This window comes from Dendronephthya gigantea, unplaced genomic scaffold (genome assembly GCF_004324835.1).
Source record: "Dendronephthya gigantea isolate DGI-Jeju-01 unplaced genomic scaffold, DenGig_1.0 000042F, whole genome shotgun sequence".
Lineage (NCBI taxonomy): Eukaryota > Metazoa > Cnidaria > Anthozoa > Malacalcyonacea > Nephtheidae > Dendronephthya > Dendronephthya gigantea.
This window is the reverse complement of record NW_021163052.1, coordinates 447,869-474,467: the sequence shown is the minus strand read 5'-3', so window position 1 is coordinate 474,467 and position 26,599 is coordinate 447,869. Positions and strand designations below refer to the sequence as shown.

The window sequence follows — 26,599 nt, the reverse complement described above, 5'->3', positions numbered from 1 at the left end:
GAGTGCTTTACAAACGCCTGTATTCAAAAAGCTCACTCACACTCATTGAGTGTGGCATATAAATTTTGTTAATGCTGGTCAATGAGAAAGTTTTCTTTCAATAGATGGAAAGATATAACGTAAATCACTGAAAATCAAGCCCCTTTTCGGCTCGAAATACCGCCATGGAAACGTTATGAGAAGATTAGGATCTCCCACTCAATGAGTTTGAGTGTGAGTGAGCTTTTAGAATACAGGCGAAAGTCACTGAACGTGACCAACAACAAAATTCTTAAAGTGAAACCTACAACCTTGGCTGTTATATGCACTTTGATTCGACATGTCCTTTCAAAACTTTCGACCTTAAACTTAACAATAAGCGAGCAAGATTCGACGGATTATAACCTATATATAGTTATCACCTTTTAGGCCGAGGAAGTCACAAGACTGGCCATATCTATAGAGGAAGTTTATGATTCTTATTGTGTGTCTATATTTGCAACGCGCGGGTAAATTTAATGCGAGTTTCTCGTGACATTCGCATAGTTCGTAACCTTGATCGTGAATATTATCGCAATGACTTAAATTAATCGGGGCCAGAGATTTTGAAATACTCTGGGTTTCTTGTGTTTAATATATTTAATGTCAGGAGGGAAGTGTTTCATATATTAGCTGCTTTTAAAGTACCATGCAAATAGAATTAAAATACATAAGACTGAAGCCCCGTTTACCGCTGCACTCAATTTATTGGCACGGTAAAGCTAAAATTGGTACCCGTGCCCAATTTTTGTTAATCTTCAAACTACTACCAAACAAAGAGCGAGCACGGACGAAATGGGCAAGGGGGGCACCCTTTTTAGCCGTTCCATGGTGCCAATAAATCGAGTGTAGTGCATGTAAACGTGCATGGCTTGAATTAGGAAATATTTTCAAGTTAAAAAGCGCTTTGAACTAGTGAGAAATCATCTCTCACTCAGAAATCTAATTGTGATCAGGTGCATGCATGTGTAGAGAATGTCCTCATTTCAATTTCCTCATTTCAATTTCTGCGTATTTTACAATGTTAAGAGGAAGACGACATACGATATCTCGGGCCATTGCTGGTGTCACTGTGAGGGCAAGCGAGTATTCGACCCGCAGAAAATCTTCAACAAATAACTCAGGAACGATATTCTCAGGAACAGAAATGACTTCAGAAAACGTGTACGATAAGCCTGTTTGAATTGCGTCTTGAAGTAAACGCTTCTCTATTGTCAAACGTTGTCTTCGTATTTTTTTGGATTCGAAAATTAAGGTGTCTCGCAACAACTCAAGTGCTACATTTTTGGTGTGATTTCTGAAAAAAGCGTGATCAATTTCGATCGTCGCTTCGATAGAATCGCCAAGATAATAGCCTCTTCTTGGCACAGACAACTTGACATAAACTGCACCGTAGTTAACACCAAAGAACGACCGAACATCTTTCTCAGCTGTAATTTCGCTGTACTTAAGCGAATCTGGAATAAGGCTAAGATTGCTCACTTCGTGAACATAAAATTTTTTCCAATATTTTTTCGTCACTTCATAGAATTTCTTGTCGACGTCAATATTCGCCTTAATAGCGTATGAAACACCATCAGAAAAATAGCCGTCTTTATGGTATACGTAGAAGGAAGATGGCACTTTCGACGGAAGTTTGAATACGAAGGGATATGTATGTTCACCACTATTAAGAACGATAGTCGACTCGCGTTGTTGTGATTGTGGGCTGACTAACGTGATTTTTCTAACCAAGAAAAATTTCAGATTTTTTTTTGAAACAGCCAAATCATTTTGAGTGGGATCTCTCCAATGGGCTTTCCCGACCAACAAAACGAACACAGATTTCGCTTTGATGACTTCGCTTAGTTGAATAACGAGGGAGCCTCGTACGGTTTCCCCAGAATAAAACACCTCTTTGCCATTGAGAGTCAGCGATACTTTCGGTTTTACCATGGCGTAGACTAATAAGTCTGTCGCAGGAAAGCTTGAGTCCTGAACTTGTCGCTTACGTCGTTACGAGTATTTTAACCACCAGAATTGAGCTTCAAATATCTATCAATCGATCGGAATAATGTTTATTATTATTGATTCTAATGACAGCTATTAGCTAAACAAGTTGTACTCGTTTATCTTGTGACTATGGAATAACAAACGCTGGCGAAAAATTTGGTGTGATCTGCAAATATTGAAACATGATACGCGTAATACGATACGACTTTTGGCGCAAAGTGTGAATATATCTTCTTTTTTTTAACCTCTAAAAACTTTAACTTTTGAACTATAACTTGAACTTTATTTATCCACGGACTACGGTGGTCGGTGGGGATTCATCAGGGTTACAATTATAGCTACATACATTAAACTACAAATATACCACTAAATATATAATACAAATACAAATGAACCTGTTTTCCTCTTGTTTTTATTAACAGGCAGAAGAGAATTATATCCGTAAAGATGGCTATTGTATGTGGTACGGGCAGTGTGGTACGAGCCCTTTGACACATGAGCCTCTGAATTGTCTTTATAATGGACCAGCAAAGCCAGTTGACGGACAAGAATCTCACGATATCCTGGCCCAATTATGTCCCGAATTTCTACAGACACATAGCAACGTCTGTTGTTCGTACGATCAACTTGCCAGCCTCCAATCTGGTATGAAAAGCGCACAGCAAATGATGGGTCGTTGTCCAAGTTGCTGGAAAAATTTTCGCGAGTTGTATTGTCAAATGTCTTGCAGCCCAAACAATTCAATGTTCATCAACGTCACTCGGGTTGTTGAGACAGTCGAGGAGAAAAAGTCCATAATGTCCATCCAGTACTTTGTCGATAAGGAGTTCAGAGATGGCTTGTACAACTCCTGTAAGAATGTCATTTTTCCAAATAGTAACAAGAAGATTATGAACTTCATGTGTGGTACTTCAGCTGACAAGTGCAACCCATTGAAATTTCTGAGGTTCATTGGTAATCCCAACCTAAATGGTGTGTCCCCATTCTTAATTGAATATCCAACAACAACAGGTCGTGGATTCTTCAAACCGATGAATACAGTGATAAGACGGTGCAATGAGACGTTTTCTGAGCCGTATGCCAACCGAACGGCACAATCGTGCGCTTGTCGGGACTGTCCGCAGTCATGTCATCAACCACTGCCGATAAAGTTAGAGTATGTGACAACTAAAATCATCGTGACGCTGAAACCGTCAAGTAAATTGAATAAAGGATCATGTTATCGTAATTATTTCACAAAGCCCGGCCAATGTTTGCTTACCGGGACGATACTACGCTTCGATATACTGCAAAAGGTGAGGGTAGGTGAGGGTAAGTGGGAGTAAGTGGGAGCTAAGTTAGGGCAAGGGAGGATAGATAAGGGTGAGTGAGGATACGAGTATGAGGATAGGATATGAGTGAGGGTGACGAGTAGGGCAAATGGGGATACGTAGGAGTAAGTGGGGGTGAAGAGGGAAACATTTTTCCTCAGTCCATTTGTGAATAAAGTTCTTACACACCCATTATGTATAATGCATTAATTAATGAAAAAGGGATCGCCGTGAAAAACAAAGATAGAAACAATTTTTACCCGCCCAAAATATCTCTTGATTAAAATAACGTTGAGTTTGCAGCAGCACTGGCTGTTACATCTAGAAATGGCTATTTAACTTCAGGCTTATTATTCTACTTTTTAGGTTTTGCAGCTTCAACATTACTTGGCTAATATGTCCGTCGATTATGGTCCGGGGAAGACCAGTCTTGGCGATTTTTGTTTCAAAGCTTCCCCCAACAATTGCATCGTGACGAGTGTCCTGCAGTATTGGCAAAATGATGTGAAGAAATTAAACAAATGTATTGATGTTTTCGATGATTCGTGTACACCTGATGACATCACGCCGACTAAGGCTGCCTGGGGTGATCATTTAAAAAAATGTACCATGTAAGTAAAAATTATATGACACACATTAAATTGGGTATATGATATGACATAAGGCATATTTGGTCATTTACTAATAAGTAAATAATGACCAATTATTCCTCGTCGTAAAGCTGATAAAACCTGATAATTGTAATCGGGAGTTAAATCACTTAAATTGTCTTAATTTCAAATGGAAATCACGCACACATCTACATTAAAGCCAGGACCAGTTGAGAAAAATGTGTCAACTATCTCTGATTTCCCCTGCAGGGGCCGGTTGTATCAAGCCCGTTTAGCTTAAACGGTGGATAAGTCAAAAGTAAATAACACTCTTACAACTCTGTTGAATGAGTCAACTTGAATATCATGCACTGAATATGTAGTTGTAAACAGTATCTTTGTATTATGGCTAAAAACATTTTGTTTGCTTGTTGAATAAAACGATAGACTTGATTTCTATTTTGAACTTATCCACCGTTTAAGCTAAACGGGCTTGATACAACCGGCCCCAGGAATCAAGCATACGCCCGTTTACGACCCCGGTGCATTGCTCAACGTCAGTGGCAAGACTATTGCACCGGCATTGCGTAGACGTAGTTTGATTCTTGCCGGAGGAACGGTAGTTGACACATTTTTTCGACTGTTCTTGCCATAAATTTGATTAGTGTACGATTTCCACTCGAACTGATTAAGACCGCGTACCATTCAACTCTTTCTAAGTCTAAATCATAGTCTACTTTTCACCCACAGCGATCCTTTCCTAAAAAACGACTTAACTGTCTTAAAACTCTCCTGTATAAGTTCGTACGGCATTCCTGTTCCTCCTCAAACAGTCCTGGGTGGATTTGATGACACGAATTACGCAGATTCAAGTCTTCTGTACGTTAGCTTTGCCATCAAAAAGAGGCTAAGTGACGTGGAGCTTAAGAAAGCTGATGCCTGGCAGGCAGCGTTGTTGAAATATTTACAAAACTTCAAGGATGAAGATTTGCAGTTGGCCTACGTTCCCTTTCTTCTAATCTCCGACGGCACTGAAGAAATACGCGTTTGAACAACGGTACCTTTTGGGACCTTGTCTGAATTTTGGACTTTGGTCTTTGAAGTTAGTGCTATTGGTTTTTTCCACAATTTTCTTATTGATTCGTCGCATTGCAGTGTTTTAAATCACCATACAAAACAATGGAAAGTGTTACAAAATGTAACACGAACATTTTGATTAGTTTTAAGTTTGTTACAATTAGTTGATAATAAAATTCTAACCGAACTCTCGCGTTACTTGACATACTAGTAAGGTAAAAAAATACTGTAAAAACACACACACAATTCACCGCAGGAAGAAATCTAGTCTCTCCTGTTAATCCTCCGATCTTGTTATCCACTTGATTGAACAAGCAAGAGCATGTTCACAATGTATTGTTTTCTTTATCAAATTAATCACTTTGCACAATCGTCAATTGAAGTATATTTACGCAATAGACAAGTTATAATTCAATTTTCAAATATGGCCTTAAGGCAATTAGTTCCTCTAAAAACAGTGGCTTTAAGCTTTCAATATCTTCAAATATCCTAAGATTTCAAGCTTCCATCACGATGAAGAGGCGTAATGCATTTTTGCGGTCTAAATTTCATGCAAATTTTCTGAAATTTTCAGAAGCCACCAGAAATATTTCAGTCCCGTGACTGTCATGCCTCAGCGTTTAATTTCCAATCGGGCACATCGGACGATTTTTTTAACCAATCAGCGCTGGATATTTAACAAGCGAACCAATCAGAGACGTCGTTTAGTGAGGTCGTTCGCCCTGTATTTCGCCCTTTGAGTTGTACAACCTTGCTCTATAATTTCGAAGTTGTGTCTCAACTTGGCGATTGAACAAGGATTTCATTTTGAAATCGGCTGTAAGTTTGATCGCCAAGAGAAGTGAAAGGGCCTTTTTGAACGATTCAAAGCTTTCTTGGGACTCGGTTTAAGGATCTCACAATGAAAATATACGTTTTGTTTATTGTTGTTTTCTGCTTGCAGTGCTTGGCAATACTAACGAAGGTACGTCATGAGTTGCGAAAGACTCTAATATTTTAAATATACTGAAAAGTCGTGACTGGATTTTTTTCTCTTCAAACAGGCAAATAATTCAACGGGTTATATCCGTAAAGAGGGCTACTGTATGTGGTATGGGCAGTGTGGAACCAATCCTCAGACGCACCAACCTATAAATTGTTTTTACAATGGCCCTGCGAAACCAGTTGATGGCAAGGCATCGTTTGGAATCTTAGCCCAGTTATGCCCAGAATACTCACACAAAGATAGCAAAGTCTGTTGTTCCTACGATCAACTTGCAAGCCTCCAATCTGGTATGAAAACCGCACAGCAAATGATGGCTCGTTGTCCAAGTTGTTGGAGGAATTTTCGCGAACTGTACTGCAGCATGACTTGCAGTCCTAACAATTCGTTGTTTATAACTGCCACTGATTTTACCACTACGAATTCCGGGCCGCGCGCCATAAAGACCATCAATTTCACTGTCGCCGAAACATTCAGGGATGGTCTATACAACTCCTGTAAGAATGTCATTTTTCCAAGCAGTAACCAGAAGATTATGAACTTCATGTGTGGTACTTCAGCTGACAAATGCAACCCATTGAAATTTCTGAGGTTCATGGGTAATCCCAACCTAAATGGTGTGTCCCCATTTATGATTAACTATCCAACTATCGTAAACAAAGGTATCGTCCCAATGTCTGCTGACATCCACTTATGCAATGAGACAGTATTCGAACCCTTCACAAATTCAAACCGATCGCATTGTAGTTGTCAGGACTGTGTGGAATCGTGTCCTGTCATACCTCACTATGTACCACCAAAGCACTGGCATTTGGATATTGGTGATATTCACTTCAATGTTATAAGCTTTGCCACCTTGTTAGTGTACCTGGCCTTCCTGGTGGTTTTCATAGCAGGAAGTATACTTTATTATAGTCTTTCAAGCAGTCGTCACCCCTTCCAGACCCATGAACATCCGAGAGCCATCATCGGTGGTCGTCAAGGTGTCCTCGAGAAACTCGGCAAGAGATTCGATGAGACAATAAAAAATATTTTCACAAAATGGGGCTATATTTGCTGTGAATACTCAATTATTGTAATAATAGGTGCTGTTGTCTTTGTCATCATTTGTTCAATTGGGTTAACAAAGTTTACGGTTGTGACGGACCCAGTAAAATTATGGTCAGCACCTGGTAGCCAAGCGAGGCAAGAAAAGGATATATTCGACACGCAATTTCAACCATTCTTTCGAACCGCCCAGATTATATTTTCTCTCAAGTCCGACAGCAAATACCGCAATAAAAGCACTAGTTGTTATACGAATTACTTTTCGAAAAAGGGTGATTGCATTCTAACTGGGGAGATATTACATCTTGAAATACTTCACAAGGTAGGTTTCTGTAAGGCTTATTTTGTAAATAAGTAATTTAGCTTGTAGGTACACCACGTTACAAGTATTTAGTACTGCAAAGCTTTCGGTCCATTAACCCGGGTCTTCATCAGAGCAATTGAACCTACAAGCTAAATTACTTATCGATTGTCACCATGCAAACATACAAGAATATTACTATTTTGTAAAGTCTTGAAACAAAGAGAGACATAAAAGCATGTAAACCATAACCTTAAGTCTTAACCCAGGGTTAGTGCTATAAACCGTAAGCTTTGCACAAATGGCTGTGGAACTTCTAGGATCTTATTTCTTCTCTCATTAAAATTTCTTTCATTATCATTTGTACATGTATTTCTAATTGATTGGCTCACTTGATGTAGGTTCTGAAGGTGCAAACGCATTTAGTAGATATGGTGGTAGAATATGGTTCTGGGAACATCACACTTCAAGATATATGCAAGAAACCAATGGCGCCGCAGAACAATAACTGTACTGTGTTGAGCGCACTGCAGTATTGGCAAAATGATGCTAAGAAATTAAACAAATGTATTGATGCTTTCGGTGACCCATGTACACCTGATAGCTTCTCGTCGACTAGGGCTGCCAGCTGGGGTGATCATTTACAAAAATGCTTCAAGTGAGTATAACTGTTAAGATCACTTGGTATATTGTTGTGGAAAACAAATTCTGAAAAGACAAGACATCTTAAGAATCAATATATGAATCCAACAAGACACAGGTTGAAACTGAAAATTTTCAACTTTATTTTTAAGTCATCTTCATTCTGTCTGAACCTGTTTTCAGTTTCAACCTTGGTTCTGCTTCAATATTGATTCTGAAGATATCTTGTTCTTCCGGTATTTTGTTTTTACTTTACTTTTTTAAATTGTCGGCTGGTTGTTTTGTAACACAACCACAATACTCGGCACTTCTAATCCATTTACCTGGTCTGGGTTGTATGAAACTCTCATGTAGTAATTTTTATTACTATCTTTGGTCAGGTGCACACATACCGGAGGCTGAGACAGCCCCTCTGATTGTAATAATTATCAAGTTTATACCAGGAAGGGCCAGTCTAACTGGACTTGAGCAATTGAATTAAAAACTAAATTAAATATTGAGAATTTGCATATATGGTCACACTATTAATACCTCAGATAGACATCTGTCCATCACAAAATCAAATGTGAATTTTTTAAATTCAGTAATCCATCAGCATCGAATGATACAACAGTACTTGGCCTACCTTGCACCAGCTTATTTGGTGGGCCTGTCGCACCAAGTATTGCTTTTGGCGGTTATGAAGGAAAGAACTACAGCGATGCTAATGTACTAGTGGTAACCATAGTGATAAACAATCATAAAGATGAGTCGAAAAACGAGAAGGCGAAAGCCTGGGAGAAGGAATTCCTTACTTACATGAAGAATTACGATGATGAGGATTTAAAGGTGGCCTTCATGGCACAACGTTCAATAGAAGATGAGATTGAGAGAGAAAGTCACGCAGATATATACACAATCGTTGTCAGTTACTTGATCATGTTTCTATACATTACCTTTGCTTTGGGGCAAGTAAACCAGTGTGATCGATTCATGGTGAGTGTAAAATTTATGGACCTCTAGGAAGAACAGTTTAGAACTGATAGAACTATCCAGTATAAATAAAGTTCGTTTAGTTTAGGTTTCCTCCTGTAGTAACACTGGATCAATAAGAGATGATCCTTACTGGACCTCTAGGAAGAACAGTTTAGAACTGATAGAGCTATCCAGTATAAATAAAGTTAGTTTAGTTTAGGTTTCCTCCTGTAGTAACACTGGATCAATAAGAGATGATCCCTACTGGACCTCTAGGAAGAACAGTTTAGAACTGATAGAGCTATCCAGTATAAATAAAGTTAGTTTAGTTTAGGTTTCCTCCTGTAGTAACACTGGATCAATAAGAGATGATCCTTACTGGAACTCTAGGAAGAACAGTTTAGAACTGATAGAGCTATCCAGCATAAATAAAGTTAGTTTAGTTTAGGTTTCCTCCTGTAATAACACTGGATCAAAAAAAGATGTTTACGTCAATTTTGGCACTCACACGTTTTTAAAATATTTTTTCAGATTGATTCCAAATTCAGTCTGGCATTTGGAGGCATCATGATAGTGCTTAGCTCTGTCCTGTGTTCATTGGGAATCTTCAGCTTCGCAAACAAACCAGCAACATTGATTATCATTGAAGTTGTGCCGTTCCTTGTCCTGGCTGTCGGTGTTGACAACATATTCATTCTCGTGCAGAATTACCAGCGCGACATTCGTCACCCCAGCGAAAGTGTTTCAAGTCAGATTGGTCGAGTGCTTGGCGATGTTGCCCCAAGTATGTTGCTGACGTCTACATCTGAAGCTGTGGCTTTTGCATTTGGTGAGTATTTTCCTTAGATAATACAATGTTTACGCCAGACTTGATATCAGACTGCACCTTTGCGGTCACTTAACTGGACACACAGATATTTACAGATCAGTAGCTAGGATGAGTACTTCCTTTAGATAATACAGTGTTAAAGTTGATATCAGACTCCAGCAGTCACTTAACTAGACACATCATAGATATTTACAGATCAGTGGCTAGGATGATTACTTTCTTTAGATAATACAGTGTTAAAGTTGATATCAGACTCCAGCAGTCTGTTAACTGGACACATCATAGATATTTACAGATCAGTGGCTAGGATGACTGGATGAGTACTTTCTTTAGATAATACAGTGTTAAAGTTGATATCAGACTCCTTTGCAGTCTGTTAACTGGACACATCATAGATATTTACAGATCAGTGGCTAGGATGATTACTTTCTTTAGATAATACAGTGTTAAAGTTGATATCAGACTCCTTTGCAGTCTGTTAACTGGACACATCATAGATATTTACAGATCAGTGGCTAGGATGATTACTTTCTTTAGATAATACAGTGTTAAAGTTGATATCAGACTCCAGCAGTCTGTTAACTGGACACATCATAGATATTTACAGATCAGTGGCTAGGAAAAATCTTCAAAATGTTTTCAAAGTATCACTGAAGAAATTCCAATTGTTTTGTTAAAACTGAGCTAATATCTCATACAAATTTGTTGTTTATCAGATCAAATCTGAAACTTTGTCCCACAGCATTCACTAGCTGTGGATGTCATAGGCTCCTGTTGGGAAGCAATGGGCTAGAAACATCCCAGTTGTTTATATTCGCCTGAATTTTGTCTTACAGGTGCGCTATCTAACATGCCAGCCGTCAAAGTATTCTCGTTGTATGCATCTGTTGCTGTCTTTGTCAACTTTCTCCTGCAAATTACATGCTTTGTTGCGTTGCTGTCCATTGATGTCAAACGACAAAGGGTATGTATCAGATTTTTTAGTGTGGGCAGTGTAAAACTATAACAGGGAATACGTGGAACTGTGGAAGAGAAATGAAACTAAAGATTGTTTTATTGCAATAAATGTTTTTCAATCGCCTTCATCACACTGGCTGGATTTATGATAGGTTGTGAATTTTGAAAAAAAAATTTATAAAAAAAAAATTCAACAAATAATTCAGTAGCTTTAGTCGCCCTAAGGTGTATACATAAATCCTCTTATATGAAGTAACGTGGCCTATCACGTGTTAATACACGCGTAAAAACGCTCAGGTTGATGCAAGTTGATACAAACAGGATGGAGCAATGTTGTGCTGCCCACATTGTTCAGAGTTGTTATCAACATTGAACAATATTGTTGAAACTGAATCGGGTGTAACAATATTGTTCAATATTGATAACAACTCTGAACAATGTGGGCAGCACAACATTGCTCCATCCTGTTTGTATCAACTTGCATCAACCTGAGCGTTTTTACGCGTGTATTTATCAAAAGGAGGAAATCATCGCAGCGCGGCAAACAATGCAAGAATAATGAAGACACCGTTATAAAGTGTGTTTTCCTTTCTGTGTTTCCAGGAGGAGCGTTACGATATAATCTGTTGCTTCCAGAATTTGAAACTTCCTAAACGGAAGCACTCTCCTAGTCTTCTGTACCAGTTCTTTGACAATCTGCTCTCGCCGGCGTTACTGTCGAAGTTTGTGAGACCTGCTGTGATATTGTTCTTCACCACCCTCCTGGCTCTCAGTATTATGGTCATCCCAAGCATTGAGGTCGGCCTGGATCAATCACTTTCCATGCCCAAGGTGAGTCAATCTCCATAGTCCATAACTTTTGGTCCCTGAGAATTGCTAGACTCCTTTTGGAAGTGTTTAACCCATTTAACTTAGGATGAAGGACAATGAATATAGTTTTGTTAAATCAGTAAGAAACTGTTTTCTTCCAACGAGGATGGTAAAATCATACGACATTAGATAGAGTGAGATACTGGTAGTGATACTGGTCACATCTGGGCGCATTGCAAGCTAATGGGTTAACAAGAGGCACTGACAGATAGTTTTGTTAACTCATTAACTGTATTCTTCCACTGACGAGTAAAATGATCTGGCGTTAGACAGAGTAAAATACTATAAAGTACGTCACATTTGGGTGCATTGCAAGCTAGTGGGTTGACAAGAGACTCTGACAGATAGTTTTAACTCATTAACTGACAGTATTCTTCCACTGACGAGTAAAATCATCTGGCATTAGACAGAGTAAAATACTAAAGCACGTACTTTGTGTACAATGTACTTTTTACCGTAAATTCGGCTTTTCCTTGCAGGATTCCTACATGATAACGTATTTTAAAAAGCAAGCTTCGAGTTTGAAAGTGGGGTCTCCTGTGTACTTCGTTGTCAACAACCCAAAGTATCCCTATCATCTCCGCACGTGGCAAAACAAAATCTGCGGCGGGGCAGGATGTGACTCGGATTCTCTCATCCAAGTCGCTTACGATGCTTACAGATTATCAGAACAGTAAGTATTACCGTATGACCTATATGAGTTCATCTGGACTGTTTGCTCAAGATAATTTTCAATGCTAAAAGTGTCCGCGTGATCGAGCGGATGACGAATATCGGTTCAACGCGCACGCTGACCGATGGTCCAACGGCTCGCCATTATCTGCTGGTTTTATTTGATAAAAATGCGGTTCTAAAATGCGGTTCTGCAGACAAAATTTTATCTCGAGCACGCAGTCCAGTTGAAGTGATAATAATCTACGTACTCAGATCAGTGGGTAACGTTAACCGAAGTTCGAAATCCACTCGGTTTAAAAACGTTGACAGGAACAGAATTTTCTACCATCAACTAAGAACCAAAACTAAGAATATCATGTTCTTTTCTCAGCACTAAAATTGGCATGGCGTTGTCATCTTGGCTCGACGATTACTTCAGTTGGGCAGATCCTGCTGCAAAATGTTGTCGTATGTTGAACTACACCATGAATACAACATCTCATGAGAAGATACCACCTAAAGAAAAGGGCACATTTTGCAATGCTTCATGTAAGTTGAAGTAGGGTTAATTCCCATATTAACAATATATGTCAAGGTTAATCTCAAACCTCGTCCTAATCCAAGCCTTAATCCTAACATTAACCCTCTCCCTAACCGCAATCTTATTCCTAATCCAAACCCTAACCCTTTAAACCTAGTCCTAACCAAGCCTTAATCCTAACATTAACCTCAATCGTATTCCTAATCTTAATTCTAATCTGTCATTTGTCTCATGCAGTAACCGAGAGTCGTTATTAACCTCAATCGTATTCATAATCCAAACCCTAACCCTTTAAACCTAGTCCTAACCAAGCCTTAATCCTAACATTAACCTCAATCGTATTCCTAATCTTGATTCTAATCTGTCACGTGTCTCATACAGTGACAGAGAGTCGTTATCATTGTTACTTGTGCTTGCGAAAGAAACAACTTGGTCAACGTCCAGATGAGCTGCAGTTTTCGCAATTTCTGCCCTACTTTCTTAAAGATAATCCAGAGATCAACTGTACCAAAGGGTGAGCGTGAATTTAGATAAACTATTGCAGACTATTGTAGTAGCTACCTCGGCTTTAAATTGGCTGAAAGATGACAACCCAGTTTATCACTCCAGTTTGCGTAGAGTTCAGTATGCATAGGTCTAAAATTTTTCTCAGTGATAAAGTTGATGTTTTGGGGAGTAAATCTATTTTGGCATTCCTCAGAACTCTTTTTAAACCTTGCTAAGATGAGTTCATTCAGCCCAAAATGATATTTACGTTTTACAACTCTATTCATTGTTAAATGTGGCCATAATCACCCCCCCCCCCCCTTCGAAAGTAGTCGATATATCGAGTTTATATCGAGTTCATTTTTCTCTTTCCTATAGCGGCCACGCTGCCTATTCTGAAGAAGTAATTCTGCGGCCATCGGGTTTTACACCGTCTAACAGGAATAAGATGCATTATTCAATGCAAAGTCCAACCGAAAATGCGAAGTCCGACCGAAATATTAGCATTGTGAAAAGTGAGTTCAATATATGCACCATGATATCAGACTGCTGTTTTTCCTTTGAAAATAGAGAAAATGAAATTTTCGTTGCATGTCTATTTTAAACACGAATTTGAGTGATGTTTTAAATATTATGTTAGCTATAGCAGGACGATAACGAAACATGTTTTTTTACGATTTTTAGTCTCGCGTTTCATGGGTTACCACACGATTTTGAAGACTTCTGCTGACTTTATTGATGCTTTGAAAAATGCCCGAGAGTTGGCCGAGAAAATGTCCGCGAAGACGGAAAGTCACGTTTTCGCCTACAGGTTTGTAGCTACAGAGTTTGAGTTTTGGGTGATGTTAACGAAGGAATTGTGCTGATGTGATCCAGCATTTTCCGGTGACTTGAGTTCGACGCGCGTGTCCGTTAATCTGTCTGCTTTATTTTGTTTTAGTATATTTTATGTGTATTATGAGCAGTATCTCACGATAGTTCGAGACTCTTGGGTAAACCTTGTGGTTTGTTTAGGTAAGTGAGTGAGTGAAGTGATTTCCAGATGAACACTGTTTCCGCTTTCCTCAATGTCAGTTGATCATTACAGTCACTGCTAGTCTGACTGTGCGCTGACTGTTGCTACTAATACTAGCCTGACTAGTCTAGTACTTACTGCTTTCTCATGTTTTATTCAGTGTTTCTCTTTCAACCTTCCTCAATGCCAGTTGATCATTGCAGTACTTCTAGTTTGACTGTGTGTTGTTCACTGTTGCTACTAACACTAGCGTGACTAGTCTAGTATTTACTGCTTTGCAATGTTTTATTCAGTGTTTCTCTTTCAACCTTCCTCAATGTCAGTTGATCATTGCAGTAATGCTAGTCTGACTGAGTGCTGGCTGTTGCTTCAAATACTAACCTAACTAGTCTAGTACTTACTGCTTTGCAATGTTTTATTCAATGTCTTGACTTTGCAATTTGTATTTATTCAACAGCATCAATCTTCGCCATGACCTTCTTGCTGATGGGATTCCAAGTTATTATTGCGTTTCTTGTAACACTGACTGTCGCAATGATCATCACAGACATCATGGGTTTAATGTACTTGTGGAGTGTACCTCTTAATGCGATATCGCTTGTAAATCTTGTAATGGTAAGAACCTGTTGTGCGTCCCCGGCTGTTTCAAAGCTGATGCGTTGCGCTCGAGAATACAAAGGTAAATCTAATCCGATGTGCTTTTTTTATTCATTTAGGCCGTTGGCATATCTGTCGAGTTCTGCTCCCATATTGCAAGACACTTCACCATGACCGCCGGCAAGGACAAAATAGAAAGGGCCAGGCTGGCTCTAGCACATATGGGAAGCTCCGTAAGTTGGATTTCGGTGCCTCCAAATTGTTTTTCATGTAGTTGCTTGCATGGAAATGTGATTTGATGCTTTCTCTTCCAAAGACATCGAGGTTAAACTTGCAGATCCTTTCTCTAGGTTTTTAGTGGAATCACGTTAACGAAATTTGGCGGGATTCTTGTTTTGGCGTTTTCGGAATCGCAAATCTTCGAGGTAAGTTTCGACGGAAGTGAGGGCTAGTGGAGGGCGGGAGGTGCACCCCTTAAAGAAACTCACACCCCACTACAAAGTTACATCACCCCCACACGAATATATTGAACTATTTCATAGTTGAATGTTCACAACTTTTCTCTCATAATTCGTAGTGATCGTTCAGATGGAAACCCTTTCCTCCCTATGTCAGCCGAGCGTGACCTGCCCCTCCCTGCCAGTTAAGCCCCCCCCCGTGCCAGTAGAGGGTGCCCCATGCCAGTTGAGCCTGTCCACTGATGGCAATCTTAACGTGACAGGTTTATAAACTTATCTTATTTTCTTCTCCACCAGGTCTTCTATTTTCGCATGTATTTGGGTATTGTGTTGTTTGGGGCCAGCCACGGGTTGGTCTTTCTGCCCGTGTTGCTTAGCTACATTGGTCCAAAATGTCGTCAAGATGCCATTACGTCACAGGACGGCATCCAAGAACCCATCCCAGGCATCCAGTCCGAGTACGATCCCTTGATACAAGGTTCCAATTCAGACAGCTCAGCTGGTTCCATCAACGGTTTGGGCTATGGGGCGGCTCGTCATGTTGCGACGTAGAACAAATATAGCTTTATTTTTTATCTTCTTGTTTGACGCTTTGAAGATTTCCAAATGAGTTTATATGCAGAAGGTTTTATAGGTTACATGAAGTATTAATTAATTTCTGTTTAGGAAACTCTGGTTCAATCTGATGGCGCGACTTTACGCTTGCAACTTTTGGGGATTTTCTCCTTTTGGTCTATGCGAATGAGGGAAATGTTTGATTGCTCTGATGTACAGTCACCGCTTATTTTAGCTTTACTGACTTTCCCACTCGTTCACATGCGTCAAAAGAAGAAATTTCCTTAACATTTTGACTTTGCGATTTTTAAAGTTTTCTGATTTGAGAAATACGGGGCAATCAAGATACTGGTTTGATTTTCAAAAATTCATGCAATATTTTTTGTCTTATGGTGTCTTAATGTGTTATTACCTTTCTAAGCTGCATAGCAAAGTCATGAATTTGTCTTTAACGCAAGCACGACATATAGAAAATAACATTTTATTGCTAAAGAATATTATTATAGGATTACAGATGCCGGAGACGGCCTTATTCTTTCCAAAGTATGGTTTTTTATTTGGAAAGATTATTTATTTAGATACAGTAATAGGTTTTCCAGGATTGAAAGGAAATATGGTGAAATCTGATAAAAATAAAAGTACTCCTTCTAAAGTATAACTGTGCTTGTTTTTTATTAAAACACTTCAACTTGATCAACCAAAATCCAGACATGAAGAGTTAAGTAGTTATATAGCATGCTCTGTATCCAGTTTTGTATATAGATCAGCGGTCGTGGAAAGTTCCCATCCAGTCCTCTGCATCCAGTCACAGATTTGTCCTAGTAAAGGCCAAGTTACACGGTGCAATTTTTCTTGCAACTTGCAATTCAATTCTTCTTTTGAGAGATGTAAATTTGGCTACTACTGAATTTTTGCCTTTATTACACTCCATGGCGTTTCTTACACTTACATTTAGAGAACTCTTCACTAATTTACATCTCTCAAAAAGAAGAATTGCATTTCAAGTTGCAAGAAAAATTGCACCGTGTAACATGGCCTTAAGATCCATGGTCAATCATATAGTAGAGATGTCGGTTAGTAAATGTTTTGTGCGTTGCCAATTATTTCTCATATATCATTCTGATACCGTAGCTCTTATTGCCACCTAGGATTGGGTGTGACATCCTGTATCATCGGCTTGCCTAGTGTTGCCACGGCAACGGTGGCGACATCATTCCAGCAGTTGCATTCGCTTGCGTAATTTTTGGTCGGGTCGCAAGGATCCATCAAGATTGGTCGTCTAGGGGTGGAAATACCGTCATTAAATTAACGCCTAACTCGGGGTGTGTTCACAGGGTGAGTATGGGTATACCTAGATCTAACCACCACCCTCCCAAAGCTGAAACTAACTACTCCATTTCATCGATGGACGGACATAAACAACGGTACAAAGAGAATAAGTAAACTTAGAAAGATTGGATGCGCAATGCTGTAATGTGATTCCGCGCGCAAATACAAACATATGCGATATTTTATTTCCTACTTTTTATATCATTCTCCGTGCTTAGATCAACACTGCCTAGCGTTTGGAATCCTCTATTATAGATGTTGTGCAATGCAGCATGTTTTTTGCAACTCGATTGAGTTCAACGGGCGCAGGTAACCATCACCGACGGCAGTATCAAACTGGACACACGTCTGGACTACCTACAATCTTACCTCTGATTCACAAGCGCCCGCTGTATCTTGTCCTTCGAGTAATACACACTCCAGGTAATATACATGTTGCTGTAGTTCTGCATTGCCTCCATGATGGCGCGAAATCCAACCGATGGCTTGAAGGTCTCGGGACGGCCAGCGGTTTCCCATAATGATATCACCAGGAACTGAAGAGAGTACGCGCTCGGCAAGCGACATTTCTCATCGTCCACGGAGAATGCGCGTTGAAGCCAGAATTTCACCAGGCGAATGAGGTTTCGAACGCGCGTATTTTGTAAGGTTTTGATGTAGTTGATTTGAAGCACACACAAGCTGGTTGCGTAAAATCGACGATCGGAAGCGCTTTCAATCATTTTCTCATAAAGTTTCTCCCTTTTATCCGCTGCGGATATAAAGTGATTTGTAAGAGCAGAATTAAGTATATAAGCGGATATCCAGTATAAACGAAGCTAGTTTAGGTTTCTTCCTGTAGCACCACTGGATGAATAAGAAATTATACCTACTGGACCAACCTCTAGGAAGAACAGTTTAGAACTGATAGAGCTATCCAGTATAAATAAAGTTAGTTTAGTTTAGGTTTCCTCCTGTAGTAACACTGGATCAATAAGAGATGATCCTTACTGGACCTCTAGGAAGAACAGTTTAGAACTGATAGAGCTATCCAGTATAAATAAATTTAGTTTAGTTTAGGTTTCCTCCTGTAGTAACACTGGATCAATAAGAGATGATCCTTACTGGACCTCTCGGAAGAACAGTTTAGAACTGATAGAGTTATCCAGTATAAATAAAGTTAGTTTAGTTTAGGTTTCCCTCTGTAGTAACACTGGATCAATAAGCTATGATCTTTACTGGACCTCTAGGCAGAACAGTTTAAAACTAGAGCTATCCAGTATAAATAAAGTTAGTTTAGTTTAGGTTTCCTCCTGTAGTAACGAGTAACACTAGATCAATAAGATATGATCTTTACTGGACCTCTAGAAGAACAGTTTAAAACTAGAGGTATCCAGCGTAAATACAGTTGATTTATTTTATGCATGAGTCGACTTTGCAACAAGGGTGATTGCCGTGAGGGACAAATTCGTTCAGGCTAAACCTACCATCGTGAACATCCCATAAAAGCGAGGGTAAAATCTCAATTTCAACATCCACTGGGCAATCTGGCACAAGCAATGTACAACAAATCACAGCGTCCTGCACTTCATCTGTCTCAGCGTTCTTGCCGTAGGCTTTCACATGTTCTTCCAAACTCGCGATATTATTGGCCAGATTTTGTCTGAATGACGCGATCGCTTGTGTGACGTCATCGCTACCATAGTCGTACATGATGTGCAATGTCGCGTCCACGTCATCTTCGCTGTTGATTTCCGTTTGCGTACCCATTGATCCACCCTAGGAGGGAAGGTTTTGGTGCATTCACGTATCTTCATGTAATGGTTTGCTCATGCACAGTTGGATTAAGGTGGTAATGTGGTATAGTATGCCATAGTTACTGTGTTGTGGTATGGTGTGGTGAGTTACCAAGTTATGGTGTGTTATACTTTCTGTGTCATAGTATGGTATACAATGATCTGGTCACAGTTGGCTTGGAGTGGTATGGTATGATATAGTTACCATGTTGTGGAATGTGGTATGGTGTGGTATAGTTACTAAAGGTACCCTGTACAATGGTGTATTGATACTGATAATTATAGCGTAGAATGCATTGTATTGATCATATGTGTATTGATTTAGTGCTGTTCGTCATGTCGACCACGGTGTCAATTGAGCCGGTAAAACTTATTATATAGCATCAATCTAAATGATTTTGATGCTTTATTCAATGAAGAACTTTGCTTACGATAATGATGTCGTTAAACTCATTCTGCGTATCCAGTTTACTTTTGAGATGTTGAACAAAGCTTTTCAAAGCCGTTGTACAACTCTTGATAATGCTTTCGCTCAAACTCAATTCATTGGCCAACAGCACGTTAAGATCTGCCGCATTTTTGCTGGAAAGTAGACGTGTTAAACCTGCAAGTTAAGATGCAAGTAAAGAATTTGAAAAAGAAACACCCGGAATATTACAAGAACAAGTTAACAAAGATGAAATCGTCGATCTTTTTCTGGTTTATCGGCTGTCAGTCGGCGCATTAACATACACCCATTGAATCATTTTTACCCGAAAGTCGAGCTGCATGCTCTTTCAATTTCCAAAAGTGTGCTCGGCTGCTTTTAATTAATTAAAGATCTACAACAAGCTGAACTCATTGTAAAACTAAAATACCGGTGTTTAGTTCTCTGCGAGTTGTCCCCCGAGAGGCCGTATTTGCCAAGTTTGTTGTTTTAGGCATCGCGAGTATTAACTCTTTAATTCGTAGAAAAACACATCATTCATACAAACGATGTCAAAACATATAACTTATGAAATTTGACGGACATTCAATTTAATACGATTTCAATTTTCAAATGCTGCAGCGGTTCGTCCCTGCGACGCGCGTTCAAACTTCATCCCTAATTCGGCCTATATACCGGCGTCGGCAGATGTGAAACTATAGCTCCGTGAAACTATAGTCAATCTTTACCAACAATGCATGAGGCTGTAGACGATTCCCTGTCAGGGTAACCGCTCAAAACGTTTCAGATAGTTTCAAAGGGGAATAAACCGCGGCTGTTGATTGTAAAATACTACCTCTACACTACAGCCAGACGTCTTCAAAATAAAACAGTTATATTGAACCTACTTGGTCGGCGAGTTCCCATAATCTTATAATCACCAGATAATGCCTCTTTCCTAAATTCAATTAAAGCTCGAATTCACGCACACAGAACCGGCTAAGGACATCCAATATTCAGGTTACCTACAAAGCTCACAGATTAATTGTAGCTAAAAAGATCGGTTTCACACAATAGACATTTGCATTTTTTCTGTCACCCATGCAGCGTGACTTTCTTTATTAGCAAGGCTGTCCGTCTTTATCGACGCTTCAGCTGTTATTGAAATGTCGCAGATTTGCAAACCATCTGGAGATCAGGACAGGAATTAGAACTATTTATGTCGTGATGGATTGTTGAGACTAATTTTGTCCGACTTAAATGATCGGAGTTGGTCGCAGTTGCTAACATTTGGTTTCAAGCAAAACATTTTCACAGGGAACAGGTCATGAGGTCACGCCATGCACCAGTAGAATTGAAACTTAGCTCAAAGCTTGGCTCCAAACCACAGCTAATAAAATACAAGATTTGTAAGCCAAGATGACAGTAAGGTAAAGGTAATTTAGGCATGTTGGTTCATAACATGGTTTGTTCACCTTTGAGGGGGAAAAATTGTGTTCCAACGCGTCACGTGGACATCGAGTTTTGCGGATATCAACTAATCATAATAATGTTTGACTGGCCTCTTTGTCTAGTCTCGCATTTAAAAAGCTTTAAACTATTCCTGCTGGTTTGACGCGCAAAAGATGTAGCAACACGTGCCGAGATGTGAGACATTTCTGCATAAAAATATAACTAGTTACTGTCAGCTCCTTCTAATATATCGTGTTTTGAACCTTCATAAGCCAGAATTAAATCTATTGCCCAGTCAAGCGCTAGAAAGGTTTGCATAAGGTAGTATCATGCACGCTGTCACTTTTTGAATTGTAAACCACCCGCCCTTCTTCACGCCATCCTATCTCTGCCCAATCTTATTCGCCATTCCCTCCTTTGCGCATGTCCGCGCCGAAGTCCGCGCCGAAGTTCACCCGAGAAGTTGAATGAACGCCACAAATCCGAGTTGACACTTGGGACTTAACTTGCTCCTTAATAGGTCATTAAAAACGCCTTCAGTTCAGCACGATTCATAATTTTAAAACCAAATTCCTAAACATCCCCTATTTCATACATAACATATCATAATCGCACAACCTCTGGTTCAACTCGGTCTGCTTCGTAAAGCTCATAGTTTACAAAGCAATTTCTCGTGGTCAACAGACATATTTTAATCCATTCGTGAGGTATTGTGGCATGCGTTTCTTTCTATTGGTCTACTGTAGAAATAATGTTAGAAAATTAAGAACATGTTGACATATTTTAGCCGGAGTCGTACACGCGAGAAATGTGAGGTATTCAACGGTTTCAAATGACTGCGTGAATTCTATGTGTACTCGTAACTCCATACTAGGACTCTTTCTTCGTACATAGATATTTATCGAGGTCTGGAAGAGAAATTAGCATTCACCATGTCAGCGCCAAGTAAGTAAATCATTTGCTAGAGATCTTTCAAGTTGAGACCTTGCATGTGCTTTGAGGTGAACGCTTCGAATTGGCCAACCAGCCATTTTGTAACGCAGCGCTGTGCATGGCGAAGTGGAAGACGGCTGGTGCGAGTTTACTTCAAAACTGTGGCTGTATGTTGAGGAAGTAATGTGTGTAATGCGATAAACCAAACACAACGCTATAAAGGTCGACTTTATATAACATAGTCGTTTCTGCAATCTACTGCAATCATTAAATTAAGAGCTATTAAACACATCCAGTCGTCCACATGGTTTAATTCAGTGCTATCATCAATAACAGCCGCGCTTAGTCTAAGACAAGCGAGCATTTTCCATGCAGAATAGTTTAATATCGTGAGACACTGTCTGTTATCGGAAATTGTCGCCAAATTGACAAGAACACACCTCCATTTTGTAGCCTAATTTCGGCCGATTTGTGTCTTTGTTAACTGATAGTAATAAGCTTCTTTCGAAATACCCGGAATCGTGCATAAATACGTTTAGGATTTACACTGATTTTGAAAACAAACAGCGCGCGTGTGTAGCCTTGGTATCACTTTTCGCTTTTGATTCTGTAACGGTTTAGTCAAAACATTGCCTGACTTGTGCTTATCCCAGCGCAACGGGAGGGAAGCTTAGCTATAAATATGCCAGTTTTTTAATCTACGGCGTTAACTCTGTTTATAAGTTTTTCTCGCACAGGGAGTCGGCGCGCTTTTTATAAACTATACTTGCGTGTTGCGCGTGAAGATGGCTGTCAATTAGAACAAAATGCGTTCTCGCCCGAATCTGTCATCGTTTGCGGACATTATTTGTACAATACGAAGGTATTTTGATTACATAACACCAGATGATTCGTTCATAGCGAAGTCCTATGCTAGACCGACTTCAAATGTAATCGATATTGCAAAGTTCATGAGCGCGCATTCCGAAAGGATTTGGCTAGCTTACCCTGGCTAAGCTTAAATATAGTTAGAAATATCGATTAATATATGTCTGGTCTCTACGCAAACCCTCACCAAACAAAAAGCACAGTGTAAGTTCCCGAGCTCATGGTGCTGAATCTGGCTTTGAGACTTAATGCTATCCTCGAGAAGGAAAAGTATAAATTTTCCCGTCAAATACGATGTATTTTTCTATGGCTGAAGTCAAAAGATCAAGTACCCGTACGTTGTGTTAGCAACTGAGTCACCCTTTTGAAATAATTGCGATTGCAAGGCATGTCAATCGGTGCAATGACTCGAGTAACTTGTGCTTAACCTGGATTTGCAATAATTTCAATCAAACCTTAAACGCCTTTACGTTTAACATTGGATATGCGATGAATTTTCAGTGTGAAAAGTTGCCCCGATTTACATATATTTATGTATGATTTACATTAGAGAGCTTTAGCTTTCTTAATCTACCTTGGAAAACTCGTTTAAGGTTTGACTAAACTTCTTCAAAATGAAGACCCTCCAAACGTGACATTGGCGAAAGCAGCCGAACTCAGTCCGATCTTTCTCAAGAACTGTAACCACGTCATCGATCAAATCTGTGAACACATCGAAGAGAACTTTCCCGCAAGCGTAGGAAAAATTAAAAATTTCATCCAGGTAAGAAGATTGTAATCTGGGGCCCGTTGTATCAAGCCCGCTTAGCTTAAACGGGGGATAAGTCAAAATTAAATAACACTCTTACAACTCTCTTGAATGAGTCAACTTGAATATTATGCACTGAAGATGTAGTTGTATGTTAGTTCGCTTGTAGAACTCATCCACCGTTTAACTAAACGGGCGTGATAAAACCTAAAAAATAGATCTTTGTGGTCCTTTAGGGCGGCTCCCTAGGCAACGGCACAGCCGTGTACGGTCGAGATGACGTGGACTCTGTAGTCGTCGTGTGTTTTGATTACGACACTACTGATGTCAAAGAATTGCTGAAGAAACACAAGGCCAAGAGTCGTAAAATCATGGATACAATCGAAGAACGTTTGGTGAACATGGTCTCCTTCGACTTAGAAGTTGACGAGGTTACCGACAGCGGCATTGCGTGTACCGTTACCATTCCCAGCGGACCTCTGGATCTCAGTGTCTACGTCATGGCCACGTTTTATGTTGACGTCAAAAAATGTAAGCAAGAAAATGTCATGTTTTGCAAAGTGTAGAGCCGAACTCTGCATTCAAGTATATCGTTATTTACATCTGCCTGACACAGGAAATGACGTTTCACCGCTATATTTTCAACGAAATACCCTATTTTAGTTTGAAATCTGATTGGTTTGACAACTTTGGCCGCTTAAAAGAAACTAGGAGAAAGCGCACCTTAAAATTCCATAATATTTCACTTTCAGCCGCGATTCGAAACGAGGTTTACGATCAACTCGGAAAGGCGTCGTCAGAAGAGGTCGAAATGCTTGGCTCTGCTCTGTCTCAATTACAAGTCGATTTCGTCAAAGATATGGACCAACAGCTCAAATGCTTGATGAAACTGGTCAAATTTTGGGTGCAAAAAGGTTTTGTGGAGAAGGAAAATCAGAATCTTCCTTCGCCATACTTGCTGGAGCTCGTCACCATCTTTTGTTGGCAGCACGCGAGCAGCCCCGAAACGTTCAAGTTCGCGAGCGCGTTTCGCGCTATTCTGCTCACGCTGCGTGATCACAAGTCGTTGAAGGCAGTCTGGGACATCAACTATAGATGGGACAGAGCACAGGATGTCGTGCACTTGGAGAGGTTAGTTTTGGCGAGGTTCATGCAAATTTGATGCATGAAACCTCTACCTTGAGTTGGCCTATTGTGCTCGAGAAATCATGATTTTATAGTCGGTATAAGCAAGCGTCTATATCGCTGATTTTAAACTGTTATTTTTGTCCCCCGGGCGACAATTTTGCTAAATTTTTCATCTTTCCCCAGGCCTCCGATCGTGGTGGATCCTGCAAACCCGACCGTGAACCTGTGCCGCGATTGCAACGCCTGGGACGAGGTCGCTCGCGGTGCCGACCAAACCCTTAAAACGCCTCTCCTTAGAAGTCTTTCATCGCCCAAGAGTGTTTGGAGTTAAAACAATGGACAACCGGGAAATTCTCTTCGACTACGATATGCTATTAGATTTGTGTCGACTCTTTTGTCTAAAGCATTAGATGGCTTAAAGAATTGCTTTCAAAAACTAGCTTGGACAGCCCTTTTCTTTGGACAATAAATAGCCTTGTAATATCTTCTATTTTATGTAGTATTCATTTTTAAAATGTGTTTTAGCGTTTTCACAAAATAGAGCTATTAATTGAAAGTTGATTTATAGAGCGAAGTTTTGAAATCAGGTGCGAGGAAGAACGAACAGTGCATCCATATTTCTCAAGTTGAGATATAATTGGCGCCATATGCATTAGTTCACCAACCACAACCAAACCAGTAAATGATTAATATTTGTATATAAGCACAGGGCCGGGAGAGGGCATTTTGCGCCGGGCCCCAAACATATAGAGGGCAAGGGGCCCCCGACTTAAGAAAGAACCTAAAATTAAAGCACCTTAAAAAGCCATTTTCCTGCGAATATGACCATGGTCGTAATTGCAATTTTCCGGTGAATACGAACATGGTCGTATTTGCCATTTTCCGGCGAATATGACCATGGTCGTATTTGCCATTTTCTGGCGAATATGACCATAGTCGCATTTGCCATTTTCCGGCGAATATGACCATGGTCGTATTTGCCATTTTCCGGCGAATATGACCATGGTCGTATTTGCCATTTTACGGCGAATATGACCATGGTCGTATTTCCTATTTTCCGGCGAATATGACCGTGGTCATATTTGCCATTTTCAGGCGAATATGACCATGGTCGTATTTGCCTTTTCCCGGCGAATATGACCATGGTTGTATTTGCCATTTTCCGGAAAATATGACCATGGTCGTATTTCCCATTTTCCGGAAAATATGACCATGGTCGTATTTCCCATTTTCCCGCGAATATGACCATGGCCGTATTTGCCATTTTCCCGCGAATATGACCATGGTCGTATTTGCCATTTTCCTGCGAATATGACCATGGTCGTATTTGCCATTTTCCTGCGAATATGACCATGGTCGTATTTGCCATTTTCCTGCGAATATGACCATGGTCGTATTTCCCATTTTCCTGCGAATATGACCATGGTCGTATTTGCCATTTTCCCGCGAATACGACCAAGGTCGTATTTGCCATTTTCCAGGGAATATTACCATGTTCGTATTTGCCATTTTCCGGCGAATATGATCATTTGTCGTATTTGCCATTTTCCGACGAATATGACCATGGTCGTATTTGCTATTTTCCGGCGAATACGACCACGGTCGAATTAGTCGTTTTCCGGCGAACTAGACCATGGTCGAATTAGTCGTTTTCCGGCGAACTTGACCATGGTCGAATTAGTCGTTTTCCGGCGAACTTGACCATGGTCGAATTAGTCGTTTTCCGGCGAACTCGACCATGGTCGAATTAGTCGTTTTCCGGCGAACTCGACCATGTTAGTCGTTTTCCGGCGAACTCGACCATGGTCGAGTTAGTCGTTTTCCGGCGAACTCGACCATGGTCGAATTAGTCGTTTTCCGGCGAACTCGACCATGGTCGAGTTAGTCGCTTTCCGGCGAACTCGACCATGGTCGAATTAGTCGTTTTCCGGCGAACTCGACCATGGTCGAGTTAGTCGTTTTCCGGCGAACTCGACCATGGTCGAGTTAGTCGCTTTCCGGCGAACTCGACCATGGTCGAGTTAGTCGTTTTCCAGCGAACTCGACCATGGTCGAGTTAGTCGTTTTCCGGCGAACTCGACCATGG

At 40.1% G+C, this 26,599-nt stretch overlaps 4 protein-coding genes across 4 annotated transcripts; 2 read left to right on the top strand and 2 right to left on the bottom strand.

Annotated features, from left to right (window-relative positions):
- Positions 1–127: 127 nt before the first annotated feature.
- LOC114526873 (arrestin domain-containing protein 4-like) lies at positions 128–2,100 on the bottom strand. The gene has a single exon (XM_028548402.1). It carries the CDS (start codon positions 1,951–1,953, stop codon positions 1,000–1,002), a length of 954 nt encoding a protein of 317 aa, XP_028404203.1. The 5' UTR covers positions 1,954–2,100; the 3' UTR covers positions 128–999.
- Positions 2,101–5,720: 3,620 nt separating this feature from the next.
- LOC114526872 (NPC intracellular cholesterol transporter 1-like) lies at positions 5,721–16,527 on the top strand. Its single transcript, XM_028548401.1, has 17 exons — positions 5,721–5,951; positions 6,031–7,338; positions 7,719–7,975; positions 8,544–8,934; positions 9,445–9,742; positions 10,579–10,706; positions 11,303–11,530; positions 12,049–12,242; positions 12,615–12,772; positions 13,146–13,278; positions 13,629–13,765; positions 13,935–14,061; positions 14,191–14,264; positions 14,723–14,880; positions 14,982–15,095; positions 15,213–15,287; positions 15,618–16,527. The coding sequence occupies exons 1-17, from the start codon at positions 5,889–5,891 to the stop codon at positions 15,870–15,872; spliced, it is 4,098 nt and encodes a 1,365-aa protein (XP_028404202.1). The 5' UTR covers positions 5,721–5,888; the 3' UTR covers positions 15,873–16,527.
- Positions 16,528–16,870: 343 nt separating this feature from the next.
- LOC114526996 (2'-5'-oligoadenylate synthase 2-like) lies at positions 16,871–20,646 on the bottom strand. Its single transcript, XM_028548553.1, has 6 exons — positions 20,415–20,646; positions 20,294–20,343; positions 19,411–19,583; positions 18,671–18,962; positions 17,574–17,955; positions 16,871–17,154 (listed from the first exon to the last, which is right to left on the bottom strand). Exons 2-6 carry the CDS (start codon positions 20,310–20,312, stop codon positions 17,010–17,012), a joined length of 1,011 nt encoding a protein of 336 aa, XP_028404354.1. The 5' UTR covers positions 20,313–20,343; positions 20,415–20,646; the 3' UTR covers positions 16,871–17,009.
- Positions 20,647–21,447: 801 nt separating this feature from the next.
- LOC114526963 (2'-5'-oligoadenylate synthase 3-like) lies at positions 21,448–25,074 on the top strand. The gene is made up of 6 exons (XM_028548511.1): positions 21,448–21,544; positions 21,732–21,782; positions 23,231–23,400; positions 23,622–23,916; positions 24,138–24,516; positions 24,697–25,074. The coding sequence occupies exons 2-6, from the start codon at positions 21,770–21,772 to the stop codon at positions 24,842–24,844; spliced, it is 1,005 nt and encodes a 334-aa protein (XP_028404312.1). The 5' UTR covers positions 21,448–21,544; positions 21,732–21,769; the 3' UTR covers positions 24,845–25,074.
- Positions 25,075–26,599: the final 1,525 nt, after the last annotated feature.